Here is a 24,145-nt window from a genome sequence, read left to right on the forward strand (position 1 = left end):
TTTCTCATACTCCTTCAAGCTTATTGCAGCTGCTTGCACTACACTCATCATATTGTAGCATTTTATTGTGCCATAACAACCCTATAAAATTGATTTGGGAAAATATTTATTACTGAATGGCAGAAGTATGTGTTGAATTTGTAATTACGATTAGGAATGTCTCTTGAGGCCAATATTCAGTCATAAGGTCATTACCATAGTAATAAAGTGAATGATAAATGTATTGTAAAATAATCTCATTATAATCTAAACATGAAAAATGAGAGAAACTCATCTACATTCACTCTATGCTAACAGCCTTTAGTTGACCATCACAGAAAATGATCAACTTTGTGTGTGTGTGTGCGTTTGTGTGTGCGCATGTGTGTGTGCGCGTTTGTATGTGTATGCGTGTGTGTACGCATGTGTGTGTGCCTGTGTGTGTGTGTGTGTGTGTGTGTGTGTGTGTGTGTGTGTGTGTGTGTACAGTACAGTACTATACTTCAGTGTGGTTGGATAGTGAGGTGGTCGCTGGTGGAGATCATCTGTTTACCATTACAGCCCTCTACATCTGGTTTACACCAGAAGCAGGAAAATGCTCTCTATAGTACTCACGTCTCCTCCTGACTTCAAAACACAATTGACTAAAATTCAAAAAATGTATAAATGTATATCATAAACAAAAGATTTTTTTTTTTAAATAAGAAGAAGAAAAAGGCAAGTCCTCTGCTTTGGCCTGTTTCACAGTTTTAAAGAGGTGTATTACTGTATGAGAGGAGATGGAAGTTGAGCGATGCATTTGAACAGTCTTAGATATAATCCTAATCTGGGATGTGTCAGGTGGTGTGACCAACCTTTGGGGTGAAAGAGGTAAACTCCCCCTCATGGCTTCTCTCATTCACACTCAGCCTCGGCCTGTACACTCATCTCTGATTATGTAATTGTTGTCATCTCAAAACAAGACTGCCTACTCACTTGAGAACATCACCTCACTTGAGAACATCACCTCACTTGACCACCCCCCTGCCACCCCCCTGCCACCCCCCGCCTCCCCTCTATGTTAGTATTAATCACCAAGCAGCCCCTTGACCATGTGGCTAGCAAGCTCAGATGAAGGGGACATACACAAACTGAACACTAACACAATCCATCAGACCGCAAAATAACCACAATTTGCAATGACTCACACTAAGGGCAAAAAATCCCTACTTCTACACACACATCAAGGCCCTATTTCCATCACTCCCCTGACCTCATTGGACCTATCTAATGCTACAGTAGTTCCAGTAGCTACATAGATACACATTATGATCAGTGGAGCGGTTGCATACTCACTGTGGTCCTTCCCCTGGCCGGCAGCGGTGGCCACGCTAGGCTGGGGGGTGACGGGCATCAGGGCCTGTCGGATGGCCTTCTCCCAGCCCTGGGCCACCTCCATGCCCACGCCGGAGGCTGCCAGCGCGGGGCTGTGGTAGTGCCCGCCATTGTTTTCCCCTACGTAGTACACCATGGTGGCGGTGATGATCTCAAAGCAGTGAGGGTTGCTGCCCTGGGCCAAACTGCTGTAGTCCTTGGCCTGCTCTACCTGGAGGATCTCTGACAGAGGAATCTCCTGTAGGACCCGGGGAGGGAGGGAGAGGACAGGACAGGACAGAGAGAGAGTGAGAGAAAGAGAGAGAGAGTTGAGTTATACCAGAGGCCAACAAAGACAGACAGATGCTGAAAGACTTACAGACTGTACAACATATTGTAAAGGTAAAGTACAGCAGTCACCTCATTTAGAATTACAGAAACAACCACAACCAAGCACAAAGTGAAACAGAGAGAGACAAGACTCACTGACACACAACAGTGAGACACACCAAACGTTTTATCAAGGCAAGAAGCAGACACCAAATCCTTTGCATAGTCCCCCCACAATGAGTCAGAATGAGAAAGAATGCTCCATCTCTCTCACTAACCCTAAGGTCTGTTCGCTCCATTCAGGTAGGCAACTGATGAAAACGGCTCCTCAGCGTAGCACGCACACGCACACGCACACGCACACGCACATGCGCACACACACACACACACACACGCACACACACAGTCCTAAAAAGAGGTGGCTCCTTCCAATGCAGTGCAGTGTATCCACAACCTACCTTTCTGACACTCATAGAGAAGTGGTGAGCGAGGGGCAGTTTGAGGCACACATGAACAGTCCCTGAAGCCTCACTCACTGTCAAATCACAGAGAGAAGGAACAGAAGAAAAAAAGAGCACAGTCCCTGGCCAATAGGAGCATCTGCAGCCCCCCCCCCCTTTCCCCCGCCCCCCTCTTCTCTCCTCTCCTCCCCTCCCCTCCCCTCCAACCGTCCCCCTCGGTCCCCTCTGCGCGGCTCACCACAGAGTATCAGATGAAGTGCTTGTGGTTAGCAGGGGCCGGGTCACGTGACAGCCCCGCGGCCACGGTGACTGAAGCGTCCCCATGATTACAAGGCAGGACAAACCCCGAGCCCCATCTGAGCACGAGCCATCGCAGCCCGCCGCTGCCCGCCACGAGACACAGCGAGACACGGCGACTACTGTTCCGGAGGCCATCCGACACCAGAAACCTTGGGAGGAGGGGGGGGGGGGGCTAAGGGTGGGGTAGGAGGTAATCTACTAAAGACAGAAAGAAGCCCCCATACCCCCATAAAAGAGATTTCAAGAAACCCACAAGCACAAGGGTCTCGTCTTCAAAAGAGACGGCCCCCTTATGGCTTCCAAATGTAGAAAATGGCTGCCATGCCTGGCCCTGCGCCGCCACACGACCACCGCTAATCAGATCGGAGGAGGGGAGAGGAGAGGAGAGGAGAGGAGAGGAGAGGAGAGGAGAGGAGAGGAAGGAAGGGAGGGGAGGGGAGGGGAGGGGAGGGGAGAGGAGAGGAGAGGAGAGGTGAGGAGGGGAGAGGAGAGGAGAGGAGAGGAGAGGAGAGGAGAGGAGAGGAGAGGAGAGGAGAGGAGAGCCACACAGCAGCAGGCAACGGTCTACAACAGTAGTCGGTGGAGAGACAGTAGAGGAAAACGCCCAAGAGACCCCCGAGTCTATGATGGATAAGCCTAATGTCACCACTACAACTGGTTTAGAGCCCCACTCTGAAATACAACACATAAACCAGAGGGACCCATATGACATTTGAAAAGCAGTAGAAAGAACACATTTACAAACTAGCTAGCCTTCAATTAGCCTCCTCTGCGTCTTCCACGGAGACCGAGTGCCAAGTTGATAAAAAAAACAACCACATAAAACTTCCTCTGAACACACCCTGACGTCTCAACCCCAGCTGTGTAAAAGAGTGGGGTTTCCTCTCCATGGTTTCACTGGTGGGGAGATGGAGGGTGTGGTGCAGGGTGTGGAGTTCCCTGGACAAGTTCAGCTTTCTTTCTTTCTTTCTTTCTCACTCTTTCACTCTTCACGCTCCTAAAAACAATATCATTAGATACTAAACATCTATCGGACACGGCCTCCATGTGGCTGTAAGGCGCAGACAGGTGTACACCTACGACAATGAACACACACGTTGAACGTGCTACATCTCACGCACAACAGCAGGCGTTAGAAACTGGGTAGAGCAATAAACACCCCACTGCGTCACATCTCTGGCCACAACCAGGGGAGGTGTCAAACTCCCACAAGGTGCGCACACACACACACACACACAAACACACACAAACACGCAATACTGCAGCACATGTGGAAGCCTTTAGCACAAAGGGAACAGGGGCTGCTGCCTGCGTCCCTCAGTCCCACATCTTCCAAGTGTCTAATTATCCTGCTATTAAGCCCCTGTGGCAGCATCATCACTGCATACGCCTCTGGCGTTGAGAAGGTCAACACTCTCTTAACTTACAGTACCAGTCAAAGGTTAGGACACACCTTGCCAAGAGTGTGCAAAGCTGTCATCAAAGCAATAGGTGGCTACTTTGAAGAATCTAAAATATAAAACATATTCTGGTTTGTTTAACACTTTTTTGTTTACTACATAATTCCATATGTGTTCCTTCATAGTTTTGATGTCTTCAGTATTAATCTACAATGTAGAAAATAATAACAAATAAAGAGAAACCATTGAATGAGAAGGTGTGTCCAAACCTTTGACTGGTACTGTATGTTAGAGCATTTTAACATCTTAATGACACGTTGTGTCGTGAAACACATTGATGCTACAATTTATAATCAGATTATATATCGAAGTCTATGGTGGTTTGGTAAGACATCTGGAGGAAAATGTCTGGGTTATACAAACCTGCTACAAAGTTAAACCGTTCTAGGAGATCAAGATTATTCAATTGAGTGTTCTTAGATTCGATGTAACAAAGAGGTACAAAAGGTTAGGAGATCGCTTTTGTGATCTTTGTAAAATCTGTCACAGATCTTACAAAAAGAAATTTGAGACATAGACAGAGAAAACTGAGACAGATAGTGCTGATGACAATGTGGCTATAGATAGAAACAGAAGCCCTTTCACTTTGGCGCGGTGCAGAAATGGAACTGTGCTATCTGTGAAACCACAGGAGGCAGGCTTGGGGAGTTTTTGTGTATCACTGATCACTGTGTATTATACATAATACACAGTGTCCACATATAACCAAACAGCCCCCTAGCCTTAGTCACCCCACCTCAGACAGAATTACTCTGGGCTTTTTTACATATGCCTCCAGACAACGACAAGCATCGTTTAAATATCGTCAAGAAAATTAGGTCAATTCCTTTTTTGGCAGAAATCATGGGGTTTTATGCACTGTGAAGTCCCAGAACATAATCAGTAGATCCTATAATTTAACATTTTTATATAATCAATTTCAAGTGGTAAATATCAGTTTGCATTAACTGTTTTACAGGAAATCTAAGTCTGCAGTGTTTGTTGTGTTTCTTACACGACGTGGAGTGATTTCTTCTCTGAGTCTTGCCCTCTGTCACAGTAAGGGGAAGTTCAGGGATTGTATTTGGGAGCTGTCATGGTATATGCTTGTTATCAAACACACACTTTTTCACCAGGGTCATCCAGAAATGGTGGTGCATCCTTAACCCACGCCAGTAGAAGGATATGCGGACTCACCCTATCTTGAAATTCCATGGGATGGAATACGTCTATACTATATACTTCCCGTGGGGGGGGGGGCCTGGTCTGGTCTCTCACCTTGTAGAACTTGGCTCCGGTGTCGTTCTGGAACAGACTCAGGCTCTTGCTGTCCAGCCTCCAGTAATGTCTCTTCCTCTGTGGAGGAGAGTATGTGTTAGTTCCATTAAAACACATGGGTCTACCACAGGACACATGGCTTCAAGTGGTTCTCGCTACTGAGAGTTGATTTCGACGGATGTGTCTCTACAGTACTGACTTCTCTCATACTCAACTAGTAACATTGACATGATAAGTTGTTCCACTGTGACTCACTGTCAACCGCTGTCCGCTTTAGTCTGAGGGGATTTGGATTGACAGCTCATCACGCTGTGTGTCTTACCAGGTTGTCTCTGCTGGTGTAGTGCACCATCCAGCCCTCTCTGACCATGGTGGAGCTCCTCCTCTTGGTGTGTTTGATGGACTGTACCACCCGCATCAGAGGGATGTTCGTGCTGGTGGAGGGGCTGGACACAAGCACACACACAGGGCGGGTGAGACCTCATTCACACCTCTGATCCAACCCATGCTCAATCGCTCAACTGTCCAAAAGATGCCTCTCAGTGAATACAGTATTCTGTATTCACCTACAGGGCTCTATTCATGGCATTGTTTATGCAGTAATGTACTACATGAGTGTTACTGGCGTATACTTAAGCCAATATGGATATTGTACTGGTATATACACTACCTGATGGTCTTTATGGGTTCCTCGTCTTTCTCTCTGTCCAGGAAAGGAGAGTCCATGTAGAACATCTTCTCGTCTGGGGTCGAAGGTCCCTCAGAGTCATCAAGACCTCGACTCCCTTCAACATCACTACTGTCCACCTCCATGGTGCTGTCAGAGTCTGGCCCTGGGCTGGCAGGTTCTGCAGACAGACAGACAGACAGGCAGACAGGCAGACAGGCAGGCAGGCAGGCAGGCAGACAGGCAGACAGGCAAGCAGGCAGACAGACAGACAGACAGACAGACAAACAGGCAGGCAGGCAGGCAGGCAGGCAGACAGACAGGCAGGCAGGCAGGCAGGCAGACAGACAGACAGGCAGACAGACAGGCACGCACACACACACACACACACACACACACACACACACACACACACACACACACACACAAATGAGATGTATGCCCTTCAGTAATATATCATCTCAAATGGGCATGGTGCAAATTGGATATCTAAAAAGACTGAATTTACCTCCATTGAAGACAACCTCGCCCAAGCAGTCTCTTGGTACCTTCGATGCACACCGCTTATGGCAGTTGAATCTACAATCTGAAAAGGTGACATAGGAAATATCATTCAACGTTCTATAGGTATCATAAAGAAAAGAGAAAAGATTGTTGAGTTAAATATTGTTTCATTTCGAACTATGAAACACAACAAAAACAAACTGCTTCATGTCTGACCAGTGACAGAGTTGTAAAGAGACAAATAACAGAAGTCACGAGATGAGAAAGTAAGACAGACATACAGACCCGCCTTGGCAGAGTGTAGCACTCTTTCTGAGTGCAGAAAGTCTCTTTCTGACAGTCTTTTTTTCAGTCGCTTTGCAATCATTCGTACTGTGGTTTGCACACACCTTCTACACCAGAATTTAACTGGAAAGAAAGCTTGTGTGTGTTTTACGTGTCCATGATCTTGTCTGTGTGCGTGTGTGTGTGTGCGTGTGTGTGTGTGTGTGTGTGTGTGTGAGTGTGTGTGTGTGTCTGTTTGTGAGTTTTTACTCTGAGCTCAAGTGGTTCAAAACAAAAACATCATCTACTCAAGTCTTGTATCCAGGCTTGATCTCCCCCATGTTCGCTGCAACAAGGATATAATCAGCTATAGATACAAACATAGAGATACAGACAGAGATACAGACAGCCATCCACTGTCGGGGGGGAAAGTCCTACCCTTGCACTGCATGCCCTGGCGGAAGAGGCCCTTGAGCAGGCGTTTGCAGTACTGGCAGATGGTGGGCCGGGTGTAGGTGTGAATGGCAAAGGTGTGGGGCACCTTGACCCTGCCCAGCACCATCTTCTCCATCCAGATGGGCCGGCCACTCCAGGAGAGGATCCTCTTCCCTGCCTCCTGGTGGGAGCGCTGCTACGGGGTGGGGTGGGGAAGGGGTGGGGGGGTGGGGGGGTGGAGAGAGGGATAGACGGAGCAAAGGAAAGAAGAACAAGGTATGGAGAGGAACGGAAGGGAAGGAGTAAGGAGGGGAAAAAACGTAGGGTTGGAGAGATAAAAGGATGGAGGGAGTAAGAGAGAGATGATGAAGGAGGGGAGGGATGGAGGGAGTAAGAGAGAGATGATGAAGGAGGGGAGGGATGGAGGGAGTAAGGGAGAGATGATGAAGGAGGGGAGGGATGGAGGGAGTAAGGGAGAGATGATGAAGGAGGGGAGGGATGGAGGGAGTAAGAGAGAGATGATGAAGGAGGGGAGGGAAGGAGGGAACCATCCGTCAGAGATTGGTTTGAACAAACAGACCAAATATATATTCAGTAGCGCCAAAATACTATTACATAACTGCACTAGTCTAATCTGCACTAACTGCACGAGCCAGTATGGCTACTGTACTAATATATACAGTAGATTGAATCAGTTGTTAAGAAACTCAGTTAGTTATCAATAGTCTGGAAACAGACAAACAACAACAATGAACCGGGCCAATAATTTCATTTGCGTAATTGCATTTCCAACAACCTTTCAAAAGCATAATGTTTAATACAACCAGGCTTATGCAAACATGTTTAGTAAACCATCGCTGGAAGCCGATCTTGTTCCTTCTGTGAAATTAAATTTTCTGCGTTTTTGTGGTATTTCACAAGATACCCCACGAGAATTGCCAGAGGAAAACACCAATTGATACTGTATGTTTAGAACCAAACAGATATGTCCTTGTTAACAGTGGGCAGGATTACCGCTGGGGGTCAAATCATTGGTCTTGTGCAATTCACTTGCTTCAATCAAAATTACACCGAGATTACGTCAAAACCTAATCCTCGATCAATCAACTGTCAACACCGTTGAACTCCAGACATGAGGGAAAAATGCTCATGGCATGCGATGGATGAGACAACATTGTTGCCTTACCGGTCAGAAACTGTACTTGGGTGAATTTTACAGCATGCTGGACTTTACAAAGTGCTATACATCGTAGGCCTAGGTATTTTGGCCGCAAAACATCTCCACCAATCAGAGCTTGTCTCTCACCTCCTCCAGGACGACCACAGCATGTTCGGCTGGGAGGGTCCGGGGGACGGAGAGTGAGGGTCCGGGTAGGGACACGTTGGACAGACGTCTCTTCCTCACCCCGCTGCAGTTATTGGGGATCTTGAAGGCGCAGCGTTTGTGGTAGTTCAGCCCACATCCTGGAAGTACACAACGGACACTAATGACACAGCTATCACAGAGGTAACTAGGCACTACTTGTGTACCTGTGTAACAACCGTGTTAATAACTAGGGTTTAGAGCCTCCAGTCATGTACAGTGTGTCCACATGTAGGAAGGAATAGCATAAATGCAGTGTATTATAACACTAAGGCTGTTACGCGAAATGCTTTCTGAGGTGGGACACAAACTCAGCTTTGACCAGGAAAGCACCAATTTGATTCAACCCTGCAGCTTCATTCTCCTAAATGGCCACAAGGGGGCTCTTATGGTAGTCTCTCACTTGGAAGACATTGGGACAATAATCAAGGTTAGACTTGTAAAAACGTACCTAAATCAAATTCTTTTTTTTTCCGGGAAAGCTTCAAATACTCTTCAATGACACGCAAATGTCTAGTAATGACATACATCTGATCTGCTGATCACAAATGAGATGCAATTGGACATTCCGCAACTCCACGGGGATTTAAATGTCAAGCATTTCACTGGCTTACAAGTTCAAATGTTTCCTCTCCTATCTGAGTGTCTGTTGCATTCCTGTCCTGTGCTGGCCCTGGGGCAGGTTGTGCCGGGAGACAGGCTGGATCTACCAGAGAGGGTTAGAGTAGCAGCACATGGTCTCTGAGGACTCTTTGAAGGCTCAGTCCCAGGCTTGGCATCAGCACACTGGGTTCCATTCAACCAGCCCAGGCCGGGCCGCCGCGTCAAAGGCCTGCTTCAGAACTGGAAGGAAGTCACACACTCCACTGAGGGGCATACTGCTGCATACTGTCGCACTATCAGCAGCAATCATATGCCCCTCAGATAGAATGAATGAATGTGTGAGTGTGTGTGTGTGTGTGTGTGTGTGTGCGCGTGTTCTTACCTTCACATTTGAGGCCCTGCCGAACGAGGCCCCATAGCATCTCCCCACAGTAGTCACAGAAGGTGGGGGCCTTGTAGGAGTGAACGTAGAGGGCATGGGGCCGGATCTGGAAGTCTTCTACTGTGGCCAAAGCTGCAAACAGGACACAACTTGAAACCAAAACATAACCATAACAATAACAATAATACTAATAATAATAATAATAATACGCAGTCTCTCACACTGGGTCACAGTGCTATCACAGTATCCATTCAGTGGGGGGGGGGGGGGGGGGGGGCGGTCCCCACCACAATGTCATGTTTTCTCTATCACCTCTGCCAGAGAACGATTTGGCATGACAGACCTCGCTAACGAGCACAAAGACAGAGGCTCCCAGAGCACACTGAAACAGAGACAAAGACCAGATCAGATAACGCCGACGATGGTCTTTAATCAACCGGTTCAGACTGAGTTTATGATTTACCATCATGACTTCAATGCTGGGTAGAGGCCCGTGCCAGGCCAGTACCTCAAGGGAGCTCGGCTACATCTGCTGGTTAGGTTTGTGTTCACTGAGGTCATTCCTGGAAGGGGGAGTTAGTTCATGAAGGTGACTCATCTAAGATGTCAGTAAGAGATTTCTACTGTGATGATTACAACCCTCACGGACCAGCCTTGGCAATGCGCAGCACTGAAGCAGGTCACAATCAAGTATCTTTCTGACAGTGGTTTTGCAATCATTTGTACTGTGGTTTGAACACTGACCAACTGGGGAATCATTATCTTCTACACCAGAATTTAGCTGGAAAAGAAAGCCCCGGGTGATGTCATAGACTCTGTGTGTGTTTTATGTGTCCATGATCTTGTCCGTGTGTGTGTGTGTGTGTGTGTGTGTGTGTGTGTGTGTGTGTGTGTGTGTGTGTGTGTGTGTGTGTGTGTGTGTGTGTGTGTGTGTGTGTGCGTGTGTGTTTACTCCAAGTTCAAGTGGTTCAACACAATAACATCATCTACTTGAGTCTGGGATCCAGGCTTGGTCTCCCATGTCCGCTGCAACAAGGATATTATCAGCTGATGTTGTGACAACATGCAGGTCCTAAACAACAAATGTGACATCTATCCAATTAGGGAATAAAATTCACTTTACCGAAAATCCCCAAATACCTGGAAGACAACATTCTTTGGGAGAGAGAGGATAAAAAAACCAACAGAACGAAGGCCCGCTTTCAAAGACCTTATATGTCAGATGGGCAATAGCATGGCAGACAGACCTAATATCTATTAGCTTAGGGAATCCCCTGCAACATCCTTGGGATGAAATAATAACCGAACCCTTCTTGGGAAATGTGAAATCTAGTGGTCTCACTATTTAGGAGGTGAAACTGATTTCAAAAAATAATTTGCTTCTCAAAGGCTGCTTTCTGTGACATTTCGTTCCAGGCAACAAATCGATGCATGTCCGTAAACAAATCGATGCATGTTTGTTGCCTTAGAAACCAACCAAAAAAAAAAAAGATCTTTGGGGGGAAAAACAACAACTTGTGCAACAGATTTTTTTTTTTTCTTCTCCCAAATCAGAAAAATATAACAGCGATTGGGCATGGGCACATTTTGGGTCTAACTTCAAAGCAGGAGACAAGAACTCAAGAAAGTCACATGGCATGTCTTCACACTGAGCATCGCCTCCGTGGCACAGACACATGAAAGAGACCATTCATGAGGCCTTTCATACACGTCTGTGACACAACTGTCTGCCTATTAACAGTCTCCACTTTATGAAGTGGCTGTCTAGATGTTTTGCATCAAAACACCATAGAGAATTGACTGAATTAAGTGTTTTTCATGAGTTGCACGACTGACACAAATGTGCTGTCTGTTAGTTTTTCAAGTGGTCAAAGTTTTGAGAGTCCATGCTGTGTATACTAGTGTTAAAGCTGCAACATCTCTCACAAACGATCAAATATCATTTTCATGCACATAACACCATATACACATAACACCATATACACATAACACCATATACACATAACACCATATACAGTGCTAGTTTTGCATGACTGTGAATATCATCTCTTTCCAAAGCCTATAAGTATCGCAAGGGAGACGATCAATAATGAATATAGAACATATATACACTATAGTACATATATACACTATAGTACATATATACACTATAGTACATATATACACTCACCGAGCACTCCTATTAGGAACACCTGTACTTCTCATTCATGGAGGTGGCGTAATGGTGTGTGGAATGTTTTCTTGGCACACTTTGGGCCCGTTAATACCAATCAATCATCGCTTGAATGCCGCAGCCTATTTGAGTATTGTTGCTGACCATGTGCATCCCTTCATGGCCACAATTTACCCATCTTCTAATGGCTACTTCCAGCATGATAATGCACCATGTCACAAAGCAAAAGTCTTCTTAAACTGGTTTCATGAACATGACAATGACTTCAGTGTTCTTCAGTGGCCAATAGAATCCAATAGAACACCTTTGGGATGTGGTAGAGCGGGAGATTCACAGCTTGAAAGTACACCTGAAAAATCTGCAGGAATTGCGTGATGCAATCATGTCATCATGGACCAGAATCTCAAAAAAGGAATGTTTCCGACATCTTGTGGAATCAATGCCACGAAGAATTGAGGCTGTTCTGAGAGCAAAGGGAGGCCCTACCGAGTATTAGTATAATGTTCTGAATAAAGTGCTTGGTGAATGTATATCCCAGTTCAATGAGTGGGAGAGTGAGTGAGAAACAGAGAGTAGGATACTCTGTACAAACAACGTTCTCTCCACCTCAGAACCCTTAGTTGTGGGCTGACCTGTCCGCTCTCTCCAGAGTCGTCCAGCCCAGCACAGTGCAGAGTGTGTTTACACTCAGACGGACCACTACAATCACTTACTGCAGCGAAAACAAGCCGTGGCCTTTGAGTCCCTCGCCAAGAAAAGCAGCTCCCGCCTCCCTGTCACAACCAGGGACAGAGGCTTTCACAGACCGACGCTGGAGCTGTTATTCTCTCACAGCCAACACTGAACAACAGGCTTCTAAAGACTGAAGTTATGCGAGGACAGGGTGTAGGTTGAGAAGACCCATGTTTCTACTGAGAAGACCCATGATTCTACTGACAATGTCCCTGTTTCTGCAGGTCTCAGAACAACAGCAAAGAGGCCGGCAGTTTGCATTTGCACCAGTTCGACACACGTGTAGCCAGATATAGGCCAAGTGGTGAGAGAGGGGGAAGAGAAGGAAGCGGTGTGGCGTAAGAAATGGTGACACTACGATAAGCTCCCATGATCCGCCAGGTGCTACAGTGTGGCTAACACTTGTCGAGAGAGAGAGACACAGGGAGAGAGACAGAGAGAGAGAGAGAGAGAGACAGAGAGAGAGAGAGAGAGACAGAGAGAGAGAGAGACAGAGAGAGAGACAGAGACAGAGAGAGAGAGAGAGAGACAGACAGACAGAGAGCGAGACAAAGACAGACAGAGAGAGACAGGAAACCAAAGCTAACACCCCATCAGGTCCGACAGTGTAGTCAGTCCATGTGTGGATCAGTGCAGACAATGCTTTGACCTCCCAGAGAGAGAGAGAGAGAGGGTGGGGGGGTGTCCAAAGAGAGGAGGAGGAGGGGGGGGGGGGTGTCAGGTGCTTCCCAGTGGAGACAGAATGGAACAGAACAGCTTGCCTTTCAGCCAGCATGGGTTGGAGTTAATACTGAACAGGAAGCTGAAATAATTGGTGACAGGAAAAGCGAGGGGAAACCAACCACCTGTGCCTCTAAAGGTGGAACAAACAGCCTGGCTGAGCCTCGCTCTGTGGACGTGTGGAAACAGGTTTGACCCACAGAGAGGTTTGACTGAATTGAGCTGACACAACAGGAAAAGGTTATCAAAACAGTTGAACAATTAATGTCACAGACATGCACATGCGGGCCCACACACACACACGCATGCCTGCACACATACACACATATAGACACACACACACGTGCACTCACACATATAGACATACAGACACACACACAGACACACACACACACGCACAAACAGCGGTACTCACCAGAGAGGACCACCTCGATCAGATCCCCCTCATGGATGTCTTCAGCTAACGTCAGCCTCTGGAGGATGTTCTCTGAGTTCAGGTCATGGCGGAAGAGCAGGATCTTGTCATACATGCCAAAGAAGCCACACTCCGGGAACTGGAGAGGAAGGAGCAGGCGGAAGGATAACCATGATGAGCGTCCATTAACTCCAGAGAGACACTTGGAACTTCCAACTCACACTGATAACCTACTGTACTTTCAACACTCACACACCAGAAACGGGCCCCAGCGGACCAAGACCCTGTTCCCGTATACTCATAGTCAACCAAAACCTTTTTTTCAGATTATTTCTGATGACATATTTGTGCAGTCATAGGCGATTTATCATATTTTCTGGACAAGCGCTGATAATGTGTGGCAAGCCTTTTATCTGATAAGCAGGGATGTATACTGAAGTGTACAATCATGGAGCAATGGTTGCCTGCGGTGGCCTGTGGTGCAGGACCAGGGACGAGCACACACTGGATGTGTGTGTGGAATGAACATCTGAGCTTTAATATCGCCACAGAGAGGGAGAGCCTGACAAACAGCTGTTTAAATCACCCTCACCGCAATGACTCATACACACAGTCAGTCAGTCAGTCAGTCAGTCAGTCACACACACACACACACACACACACACACACACACACACACACACACACACACACACACACACACACACTCACTCACTCAACTCACTCACTCACACACTCCTACTCCCATTAACAACCAGCAGCTTACGTCACTGGACGGTTGAGAATTCAAAAACGCACTCGCTCGCTGAGGCAGAGAGCTCACGTTCCAAACCCTCAACACACACCTCTCCCCTGCTCAGCGATACAGAGTGAGAAGCCTTGGCTCTCTGCAGGCTCTCTGAGGTCATTTCTACAGCTCTCTCCAGTAGCTGTGAGCATGTAACAAGCAGGCCATGCCGGGCCGGGCCGGACCGGGTCAAGATCAGGATCTGAGATGAGGTAATGGCCCAGCAGAGCAGACAGAGTCATAGAGGAGAGGGGAGGGGGAGGGGCAGGGGGAGGGGAGGGAGGTAAACATCCTGACAGGAGTGAAGATGGAGAATCACCAGACAGGAAGTGAGAACAGTCAATATTGAGTCACTTCCTGCTCCGGAGACCCAGAACTTCCACTATTCATGTCAAGGGGAGAAGGTCACACACACACACACACACACTGGGGTTGTTGCCTATGTACACACACGTGGCTGTCACACATACATACAGTACACACACACACACACATGCACACACACACACACACACACACACACAAAGACACACACACACAGACAGACAGAAAGACAGACAAGCACACGCGCACGCGCACACACACACACAATCTAAAAGTCAAATCATCCATTCAAATATATCTAGCATACCATCCACACAGCAGATAATTTGAAACCCTGAGGTTGCTCATCAAGTTCAATCCAACTTTTTCCACTGGAAGCTAATGAAATAGACCAACAGCTGTTTATGTGCTTGGGTTGTTGACATGGCCAGATCCCTGTCTCTGGCTGGGCTTGTTCGACTGTATGACAATGCTACCACTGTTACCTCTGGCTCACAGGGGAGCTGATGCCAGCCATAGGAATGTGATGCCAGCTGCCAGGCAGGAAAGCCATGTCCAGTTTTGTGTTGAGGGCAGCAATACCTTTCTTCACTCCTCTCATCTTTACACCCCGATGGAAAGGAGTGTGTTTCCCCCTCTACAGACTCTCTGACAACTAGCCAAGGGAAAGCATGCGTTCATCAGCCGTGTTTTATATCAGATGTGAGGGGTTGATAGGGGCAGACAGTGGAGGAAGAGAGAGAGAAGGGGGGGGGGGGGGGGGGAGATGAGCCTGGATGGATGTTGGGGGGTCTTCCTGTGTGGCGGCCATCAAAGCAGGGATGGTATGGTGGGTTAAGGCAGGGCACCGTGTCTCCTTGCCAAGATGGCTGGTCTGGACAGGAGGGCCCACCTAAAGCAGCTGCTTCCCCCACGTCGTGGTCACACACACACACACACACACACACACACACACACACACACACACACACACACACACACACACACACACACACAGACGCACAGACGCACACACGCACACACGCACACACACGCACACAGACACACACACAATGGCCGCGGAACAATGCCAGGCGCAACCACCATGCCCAACGAGACCCACGGGTACCAGGTTTGGCACTGGGCACTGGGAACTCTGGCACAGTAGAGGGGGACACCTGGAGCCCCTAAAACACACCCCACACTGCCCTGACATAACAGATCACGTGGCTTCTCAGCTGAGGGCTGGGGAGAGGACAGAAAAACAGCAGTAGAACTGTAGATACTGTAGAACCAGACTGTAGAGAGTCACCAACCGAAAGGGAGGAGGGACAGAACAGTCTCTCTTCAGACAACCACAGGATATGAAATAAATGTTGTTGTCTGCTTTCGCTTTGACTTTTTACAAAACCCAGATAAAGCATCTGCACTTTCACAACTGCTTATAGTGACACTCAAGAGTACACTACGACGTATAAGGTATACTGTATGCATCTACTCAGAATCAGTTATGGATCCTACTGGATGACGCAGTCAAGAGCCGTAGCACACGGTGACATCCATGTCTGCTCGTGATCAGAATGACAAATCCCACAAATCCCCTGTGTTTACTGGACTGGACTGACTTTAAAACATCTCAACATCTTTATTCCCAGTCTTAACCAGAGCTGAGACTGTGCTCCCTCTACAACCCTCTCTGTTTCTACTCCCCCACCATCCAGTCAGAGAGATCCTCGTAGAAGGCCAGTAAATAGCCCACGCATGTGAACACTGATAAACTCCTGTGGTTGAAAGTGTGTGCGAGTTTTGCATCGGCTGTAAAGAGAGGGTGCTGAAAGTTGGATGTGAGTGAGGATAGCTCGCTATATCATACCCACACACACACCTCCCCAAGCAAAATCGATACCTCTGACATTGTTCCACATCAAGAGGCACGTGCCTGTAAATGGTAAGTTTCCAAAACAACCCCCTCCCCCCACACACACTCTCTTACACACATCCTAAGGCCTGTCATACTTTTAAGTGATTCATGGTATAACGGCATATCAGAAGGGGGGGGGGGGGAGGGGGCATCCTTCCTGTGAGTCCTGGGTCCTGGGTCCTGAGTGAGATGTCACCCTGAGGTTTTCCTCCATCCGTCTGACATGCCTGCTCTCCTGCCCTGCCCCCCCCCCCCACCCCCACCCCCCACCCCCTCTCCTCCCTGCTTCCCTCTCCTACTCTGGCCAGCTGGAGTCACCTCCTGTTGGCAACCCCACTGCAACACTTTCCACTGCACATGGTTCCCATCCCAGCACGGGAGCAGTTAGAACCCTGGGGCTAGGGATGGGTCTAAGCTGTGAAACCAGCCTACGCTGCAACGGGCCGTGACAAGGGGAAATGGGGCACAGGGCTGAGTAAAGTTAGCAAACCGGTGGTGAGCTGCGCTGAGATTTCACAGTAGGCCTGGGGAGTGATTGGGTGACGGGTTGAGAGGCGAGTCATTGAGCGGTTGGATGGTGGACGCTAGATTTCATCATCTGCTTCTAATATAGCTGAATCCTATGCAACACTGTATGCACTGGTAGTAGTAGGAGGAGGGTATGACAGAACAGGACAGGGAGGGACTTGCTCTGGTAGTTCCATTGTTGCGATGTTGTTGGGCAACACAGTGCAGGAACAGACAGGCATCTCCAGACCAGCCAGAGGAATGACACACACACACACACACACACACACACACACACACACACACACACACACACACACACACACACACACACACACACACACACACACACACACACACACACACACACACACACACACACACACACACACACACACACACACACACACACTGCTCAGGTCCAGAGCCCGTAGTGACTAAGCAACATGCCCTTTGTCATCATCAAACACTGGGGGCTAACCACGCACAGCCATTCAGCCACACTCAGCACAAAGACACCCAGCACGACCACACACACACACCAAAGACATCCCCACGGCCAGTCTGTGTGTGAGGTCTCGGCATCAGGCTGGAAAGCAGAGTGGAAAAGGGCTTTGCCTTGGTAAGCTTTTGTTAAACTGACTAATCTGCCATTGATATGTTAAATCCTGTTTGAGAGAGAGAGAGAGAGAGAGAGAGAGAGAGAGAGAGAGAGAGAGAGAGAGAGAGAAGGGAGGGAGGGAGGGAGGGAGGGGGGAGAAGTGAAATATGGTACATTTCATTGAGTGCCAAAAACAAATAGCCTTGAAACAGAACTGGAAAGCCCACTCTGACACAACGCCTCTGGTCTGAATGAGCAGATCTGCAGGCTTTCTCGAAAGCGTTTCAGATTAACAGGAAATCTGAGAGACAAATAATCAATTTGGGAATTGAAATGGTCATAAATCACTGATGAATGAGTACTCAGTGTGTGTGTGTGTGCGTGCGTGTGTGTGTTTGTGTGTGTGTGTGTGTGTGTGTGCGTGTGCGTGCGTGCGTGCGTGCGTGCGTGCATTCCTACGAGTGTGCATGCGTGTGTATGAGTGTGTGTGCTGTGAGGCGGGGGGCAGGGTGGGGCATGGGTATAAGTCATCAGTGAGAAAGGTGGGTGGTCACAGGGAGACGGTCAGGGGAACAGAGCGCCGTCTGACACATGGACACATGATTACGCTGAGGAAGGTATGCTGCCTGACCCCAGCTGCCTGACACCTTTATGAGGCTGGCGGGGGGCCAACTCTGGAGTGATGGACAGATACAAGTAAAAGGCTTGGTTACACAGCAGATAGGTAGGATAAAAATGGATCCAGTCGTGTTGTGTTATGACTGAGGGTCAGGGTGGTACTATTTGAGAACAATCATGAAAACAAACTCACTAGCTACATACTGTAAGTTCTGCTTACATCTTAACGGTCCCTCCTAAAGACCTCTTCACCCCCACTACCCCCCTGTACATGTTTCTCTCCTGTTAATAAAAAATATATATATATATATATTCTAGCATTGTCTAGCATTATTATTGTAGCATTGTGACCGCCTATGGCCCCTGGACTGAGCATTGATTACTTTATGTTATGATGACTGATGGAGAGATGATTCACTTACTTAAACAAATGTATTTGTTGTAAGTCGCTTTGGATAAAGGTGTCTGCTAAATGCCATAAATGTAAATGTAAATGCTTAGTTCACTGACCAGCAGCCCCACCTGGGTCGCCACTACAGACCAAAGTGCCATACGAAGACCCATAGCCAGCAACACACATGCAAGGAATGCTATTCGACTCATTAGAGGAGGTTAGTGTACAACTTCTGCTGGAGGCTTCGGCTCTCCTGGCCTGTTAAATGGTAAACATGCTAACTTGGGTCACAATCATTAAAGAACCACAGACAGAGGGTTGATACATGAACATAATATAATAAGACATTTCTGTTAAGGGGCGAATTAGTGCAATGTTGTTGATTCATCAAGGTACTGTGCCCTGCCTAATGATACTGCCAGAGGTGGGAGGATAAAGTGCATCACAAGACCGTAGTGTGAAACAAGGTGCTTTTTATCTGCCACACACAAGCAGCCATTCATTGATGTGAATGAAATTGTTTATCAGAACAATCTAACAGAACAGACCGCCCCTCTCGACCCAAGACCAGGAGGCACAAGATGGTGCGATGTCTGGCACCCCACTTGACTGAAGTGGATTAATGAGGCGACAGTTGAACTGGGTGTAGTGTACTGTATGCACACCAGGGGAGGCTGGTGGAGGTAGAAATCGGAGGACGGGCTCATTGGAATGCATGGAACGGAATGAGGAATGGAATCAAACACACGTGATTCATTCCATTCCATGCATTAACAATGAGTCCATCCTCCGACATCTACCTCCACCAATGCACACTGATTGTTTACACTGTGGTGGAATACAGTATGTCAGGTTGTAGAATTTGGCGAGGAATAGGACCCACAGCAGGTTAAAACTTGTCTCGGTTCGAATCCAAATGAAACGCAGAGCCTCTATGCATAAGAGGCAGACAAACAAGCTGATCAAGCTGCTTGGTTCAAGTGTGAAGGTTATGAAACCATGACTAGGAGTGAGACTGAGCGGTGAAAAACAAGAAGAACAATTGTTTTGATGTCAAATGCAAAGCTGTTGTTTAACTGTGTGACATGTTATGAACCACATCTGTGGAAATTGCACTAAATTCAGTCAAAAAAAAAAAAAAGTAGGAAAATGTATTTATGTTAACTCGGGCCTTGGGGAAAGTAATTGTGTGCGAGTCACATCAAGAGGAAATGTGGAAAACTGAAACTGTAAATTCTTCAATGGAGTTTCCTTCTGCGTGAATAGCTTTGGTCTTCATTAGATTATTAATATAATTGGAAACAGTGATGAGCACTAGAATGAACCACATGCACAAACAATACCAACATATATTGCTTCTTGATAATATCTCAGTTTTCAAATAGATATGTCACTTGCTGCTATAATAATATGTACCAGACAAAGAATTATAAATATAATAATATGTGTATCAGGAGGAAGAATTTGAATTAGAGGAGGCTGGGTGGAATGAAAGCAAATAAAAGCCAAGCTACTCATTTTGAAGCATAAACTTATGGTTTACCAATGAGCATGAAAATGACTAGTACACAACTGAAAATATAACATCTCCATTGGCAGGCGTTCTGATCTATGGTGACCATTACAAAACCACGCCATATTCCAGTGTCTTTGGAGTGTTTTGTTGACCATAAATGCTTTTCAGTCTACCCATAACTGTGAATTTTCCATATAATTTGCCTGTGTAATTCCACAAGAACGGTCCTCTTGATCGTGTTCAAAAATAACCTCCCTCCCCACACACACACACACACCCACACCTCATTGAGCTTTAATGAAAACAAGGGCAAAATTCATCCTGCCTTCTCAACAAGGCTGGGTTCAACCCCCATCCACGATGGGGCAGCCATTGTTCAGGAGGGAAAGTGCTGCTGCACACTTTTGTCCGCCATACAAAACAGTGTTATTAGAATACTCAAAGGTCAAGCATTCAGAATCCCTCGATGCTTCAGAGAGAGATTTGTAGCAGTTTGCTAAGCTAATTAAGGTATTGTACAGTAGCACACTAAGCTGAGAATGGGTTGTAAACGCAAACCAATCCATCCTATTTTCCTGAAGCATGAGAGTGTTGTGTATTGCAGTGAAAATCTCCAGAAATACATATCTCTCCAGTTTAACCAGCCCTTCCTACATGTCTTCCATAGGAGTCAGACAGACCTGACGCTCAGCCAAAATCTCTTCTAGGCCCGGCGGCAAGCAGAGCATGTGCCTCCCCTTCCACCCAGCGCCTGCAGCCAGTGGGTGGAGAAGAGACAGAGAAGCATGCTTCATTTCTACACTGTACTACATACAAGTATTTACTCCCCGTTTGCAGGCTGAAGCCAAGGCAAACACACTACAGCTGGAGTAGAGAGAGAAGGAGAGAGAGGGAGAGGGAGAGAGAGAGAGAGAGAGAGAGAGAGAGAGAGAGCCCAGCCACATCTGCAATACCACTAGCCCCTCATATGGTTCACATTTCACACAGGCTCCTAGTCCACTTACGGGACCAAACTAACTCTAGCTATCAGCCCTCTATCTATCAGCACACACACACACACACACACACACACACACACACACACACACACACACACACACACACACACACACACACACACACACACACACACACACACACACACACATATGCTCTCTCTCTCTCATTTCTCTGCATCAAGCCTTAGCAGCTACTTTCCACTGGAAGAAAAAAAAAAAAAAAAATCCATTATGGTAACAAACAGAACCCAGTGCAAAGAGATGCCATGGAAAGAAAATTCTCGTGGTAGCAAAGTGTTTTTTTTTAGACGTTCTTGTTCAAGAAATGTCCGTAACTACAGTTCCACTTGGTATGATGATTCAGATTCATCTAAAATGACTCCAATGAGTCCAAGGCAACTATGTTGTTCAAATCAATGGAAAAAGAGAACAATTTGAACACCACTGTTTGCGGAAAGACCAGGTAAATCTTACCATGAACCACAAAGTACAGAAGCTGCAGCACTGCACAGCGAAAACATTTTTCCCATTTATCTACATACACATGACAGGATTTGGAAGCCAAAAGGCAGAACTTGCACATTCCTCTCCTCTGTGGATAAGGGTCAACATAATGACAGAGTAACTTATTGTCTGACCAACTTTCAGTTTCACCACTGTACGGGTCCTTCATTCTTACAGTCATATTCACCCCGGTTCCAAGAAAAGTGTCAACACCGCAACCGGAGGCTAGGTTCAGCCAGAGGAGGGCCTTCAGGGCCAGCAAGGCCAGCAAGGCCAGCAAGGCCAGCAAGGCCTTCTCTGCTGACCTAGAGATTGTCAGAATCAGAAAATGATATTTTTATAATTTAATATATATTTTCATTCATGCTATATGCATTTTACAAAGTTCGCTCCCATCTGCTTCCAGTGCAGCTCATATGAATTAGAGCTTTTAACCAATCAGATTTTCCACCTGTGCTAAAATATCTCCCCTGAGGCCTTCAGAATTTCAAGTGAATCCCCTCTGCTGTTGAAGCAAATGGGGACGATGTTGTTGATTGGCAAATTCTTTAACCAATCAGATTTCGAGTTTGCCATGTTGGGCGTATTCTTTGACACTCCGGAGCCTTCTAGCTTGCCTAGCCGCCTAGGAGCATGCATCAACTTTATGCATTGGCATGTTTGGCAGTGACCATCCCAGTATCTACTGCCTCTGTGGAGCAGACATTTACAGCCCTAAAACACATCAAAACGTATTCAAGAAATAAGACTGAGCAGGACTGGCCTCCATGGCAATCGAGAAGGAGCTTTTATTGGAACTGAAACGCACCGATGTACTGTACAACCGAACTCTTTATGAAGAAAGAAAGGAGGATGGACTTTGTCTTCAAATGATGAGCAGCTTTGGTAAGTTTGATGGACCATAGTACTGAAACGGAGCGGAGGAGATCGATAGACAGACAGACTTCATCCTGGCACCGGGCCTGTAATTTATTATAATTATTATTGCTTGCTTTAGATCATTGCTGCTTGTGTGAATGATGTTCAGATTCAGTGGCCTGGCTGTGCCTTTGAGTGTGCGTGGTGGCATGTGCGTTTAGGCCCAGCAGCTTGGCTGGAATCTGTGGGGAAGCCTGTTGAATCCTGATTGTGTTATTTGTGTTTTACGGCATTTTTGCTTGCTTGGTGGTCGTATGAGTAAATGTGAGTGGTTGTTGTGAGTTTGTTCTTGTTTCTTTGGAAATTACATTGATTCGGACTATGCCATGTCTATTTGTGATGCAGCATCTTGTCATAATGCTTAATAGTGGTACATCCTTGATGGTTTCAGTCACCATGTATTCATGTCTCTGCAATTAGTGTATTGTAACTCTCATAGGTGTTGAGCCTCGTGTTAAATCACTTTATTCCACTCGGTAAAGGTTACTGTCACTGTGAATATGGGCTGGTTACGTCGAATGACAATAGCCTATAGCCCTAGTGTCATGGTGAGGTTATTCGAAGGCGGTTTAATTGCGGGAGGATAGCACTGAAGGCCTAGGTGTAAAATACACGGCCTGCTACTGGGTTTAGCCCACTCCGTGAGATGAGAAAAACAGCTCTTGAAAACATGCCAAACATTCATATGTGACTAATTTAATGCTGGTGTGGCGCCTCTTTGCGTTGAGAGCCGTGTACAGTACATATTACCAAGTGCTGACAAGGTGAAATCGCAGCAATAACTGCTGAGCTAAAGGGTCTAGGGGCCTTGGTCCAAAACCACAGACCGTAGTTGTCATGAAGGGGCATCATACACCTGTCAGCATGGACCTGCTTCCACTGCCAGGAGAAACTATTGGGACGAGATCTCTTACTTCATTTACATCTTGAGAGAATGATACTGTGCCGTCTGGTATTGGCCCTATCTTTCTCTCTGTGGTGGTCTTCCTGCTCTAAATTGAGACTCCCAATTGAGAAACCACTCATCTGCTCAATCACTTCCTACATCGCTTTCGATTACTTTCCTAACCTTGCAGATTTAGAAAAACAACATACAACTTCTCCTACGAGGTTTTTTTTACACAGCCTCATGTGCAAGGAGTGCTCCGCTCCAGCCCTCAGCAGTGAATCGCTAGCAGTGATGAGGTAACCACTTGGTCGCTAGCCCTGTGTCCTCATCCGAGAGAAAGGGCTGTCTGTCTGAGAGCTCCATTCTTCGGAGATGACAGAGACAGTCTGCCTTCCTCTGGTTGTCTCGTCCCGTCTCATCTCGTCTCGTGAGTGAGTTAGCGTGTGAGTGTGTTGGCGTGATGGATGGAGGAGAAGAGGAAGCCTGAGTCACAGGAAGAGAGGAGTGTGAGCTATCTAAACCGCTCATCAAGGCCCCAGGTCTCTGAGTTATGGGCCCACAGCGACACGCCTGCTGCCTTTATCCACCTTGATGATATACAGTACTGCAGACACTCTCTGCTCTCTGGCTACAGATGTCATGGGACAACTGCCGAATGGATCTTAAGACAAACGTAAATAACCATGTGATAGCTTTTGATTTACACAAGGGAGAAATTGATGATGATCTCTTTGCTGGAGAAGAGTACAGGGCCATCGTAGGGCTTAAAGAAATATGTTCTTATACTGTTG

General features: G+C 46.9%; 2 protein-coding genes across 3 annotated transcripts in view; both read right to left on the reverse strand.

Moving 5' to 3' along the window:
* Positions 1-7,219, reverse strand: part of nkx2.2a (NK2 homeobox 2a) — a gene marked incomplete at its 3' end in the record, with an annotated part of 178,693 nt that extends 171,474 nt beyond the window's left edge. Inside the window, exon 1 of the mRNA XM_083683700.1 lies at positions 7,211-7,219. The remainder of the gene's footprint in view (positions 1-7,210) is intronic.
* Positions 1-24,145, reverse strand: part of prkd3 (protein kinase D3) — a 40,361-nt gene that overhangs the window by 6,180 nt on the left and 10,036 nt on the right. For both annotated transcript variants that reach the window (XM_083683694.1, XM_083683693.1), the window contains exons 3-11: positions 13,399-13,537; positions 9,359-9,490; positions 8,317-8,474; positions 7,014-7,206; positions 6,316-6,393; positions 5,811-5,988; positions 5,463-5,586; positions 5,141-5,218; positions 1,315-1,591 (exon numbers count right to left, since the gene is read on the reverse strand). In XM_083683694.1, the coding sequence (XP_083539820.1) occupies positions 1,315-1,591; positions 5,141-5,218; positions 5,463-5,586; positions 5,811-5,988; positions 6,316-6,393; positions 7,014-7,206; positions 8,317-8,474; positions 9,359-9,490; positions 13,399-13,537 (1,357 nt within the window). The remainder of the gene's footprint in view (positions 1-1,314; positions 1,592-5,140; positions 5,219-5,462; positions 5,587-5,810; positions 5,989-6,315; positions 6,394-7,013; positions 7,207-8,316; positions 8,475-9,358; positions 9,491-13,398; positions 13,538-24,145) is intronic.

Source organism: Argentina silus (assembly GCF_951799395.1).
Source record: "Argentina silus genome assembly, chromosome: 13".
NCBI lineage: Eukaryota > Metazoa > Chordata > Actinopteri > Argentiniformes > Argentinidae > Argentina > Argentina silus.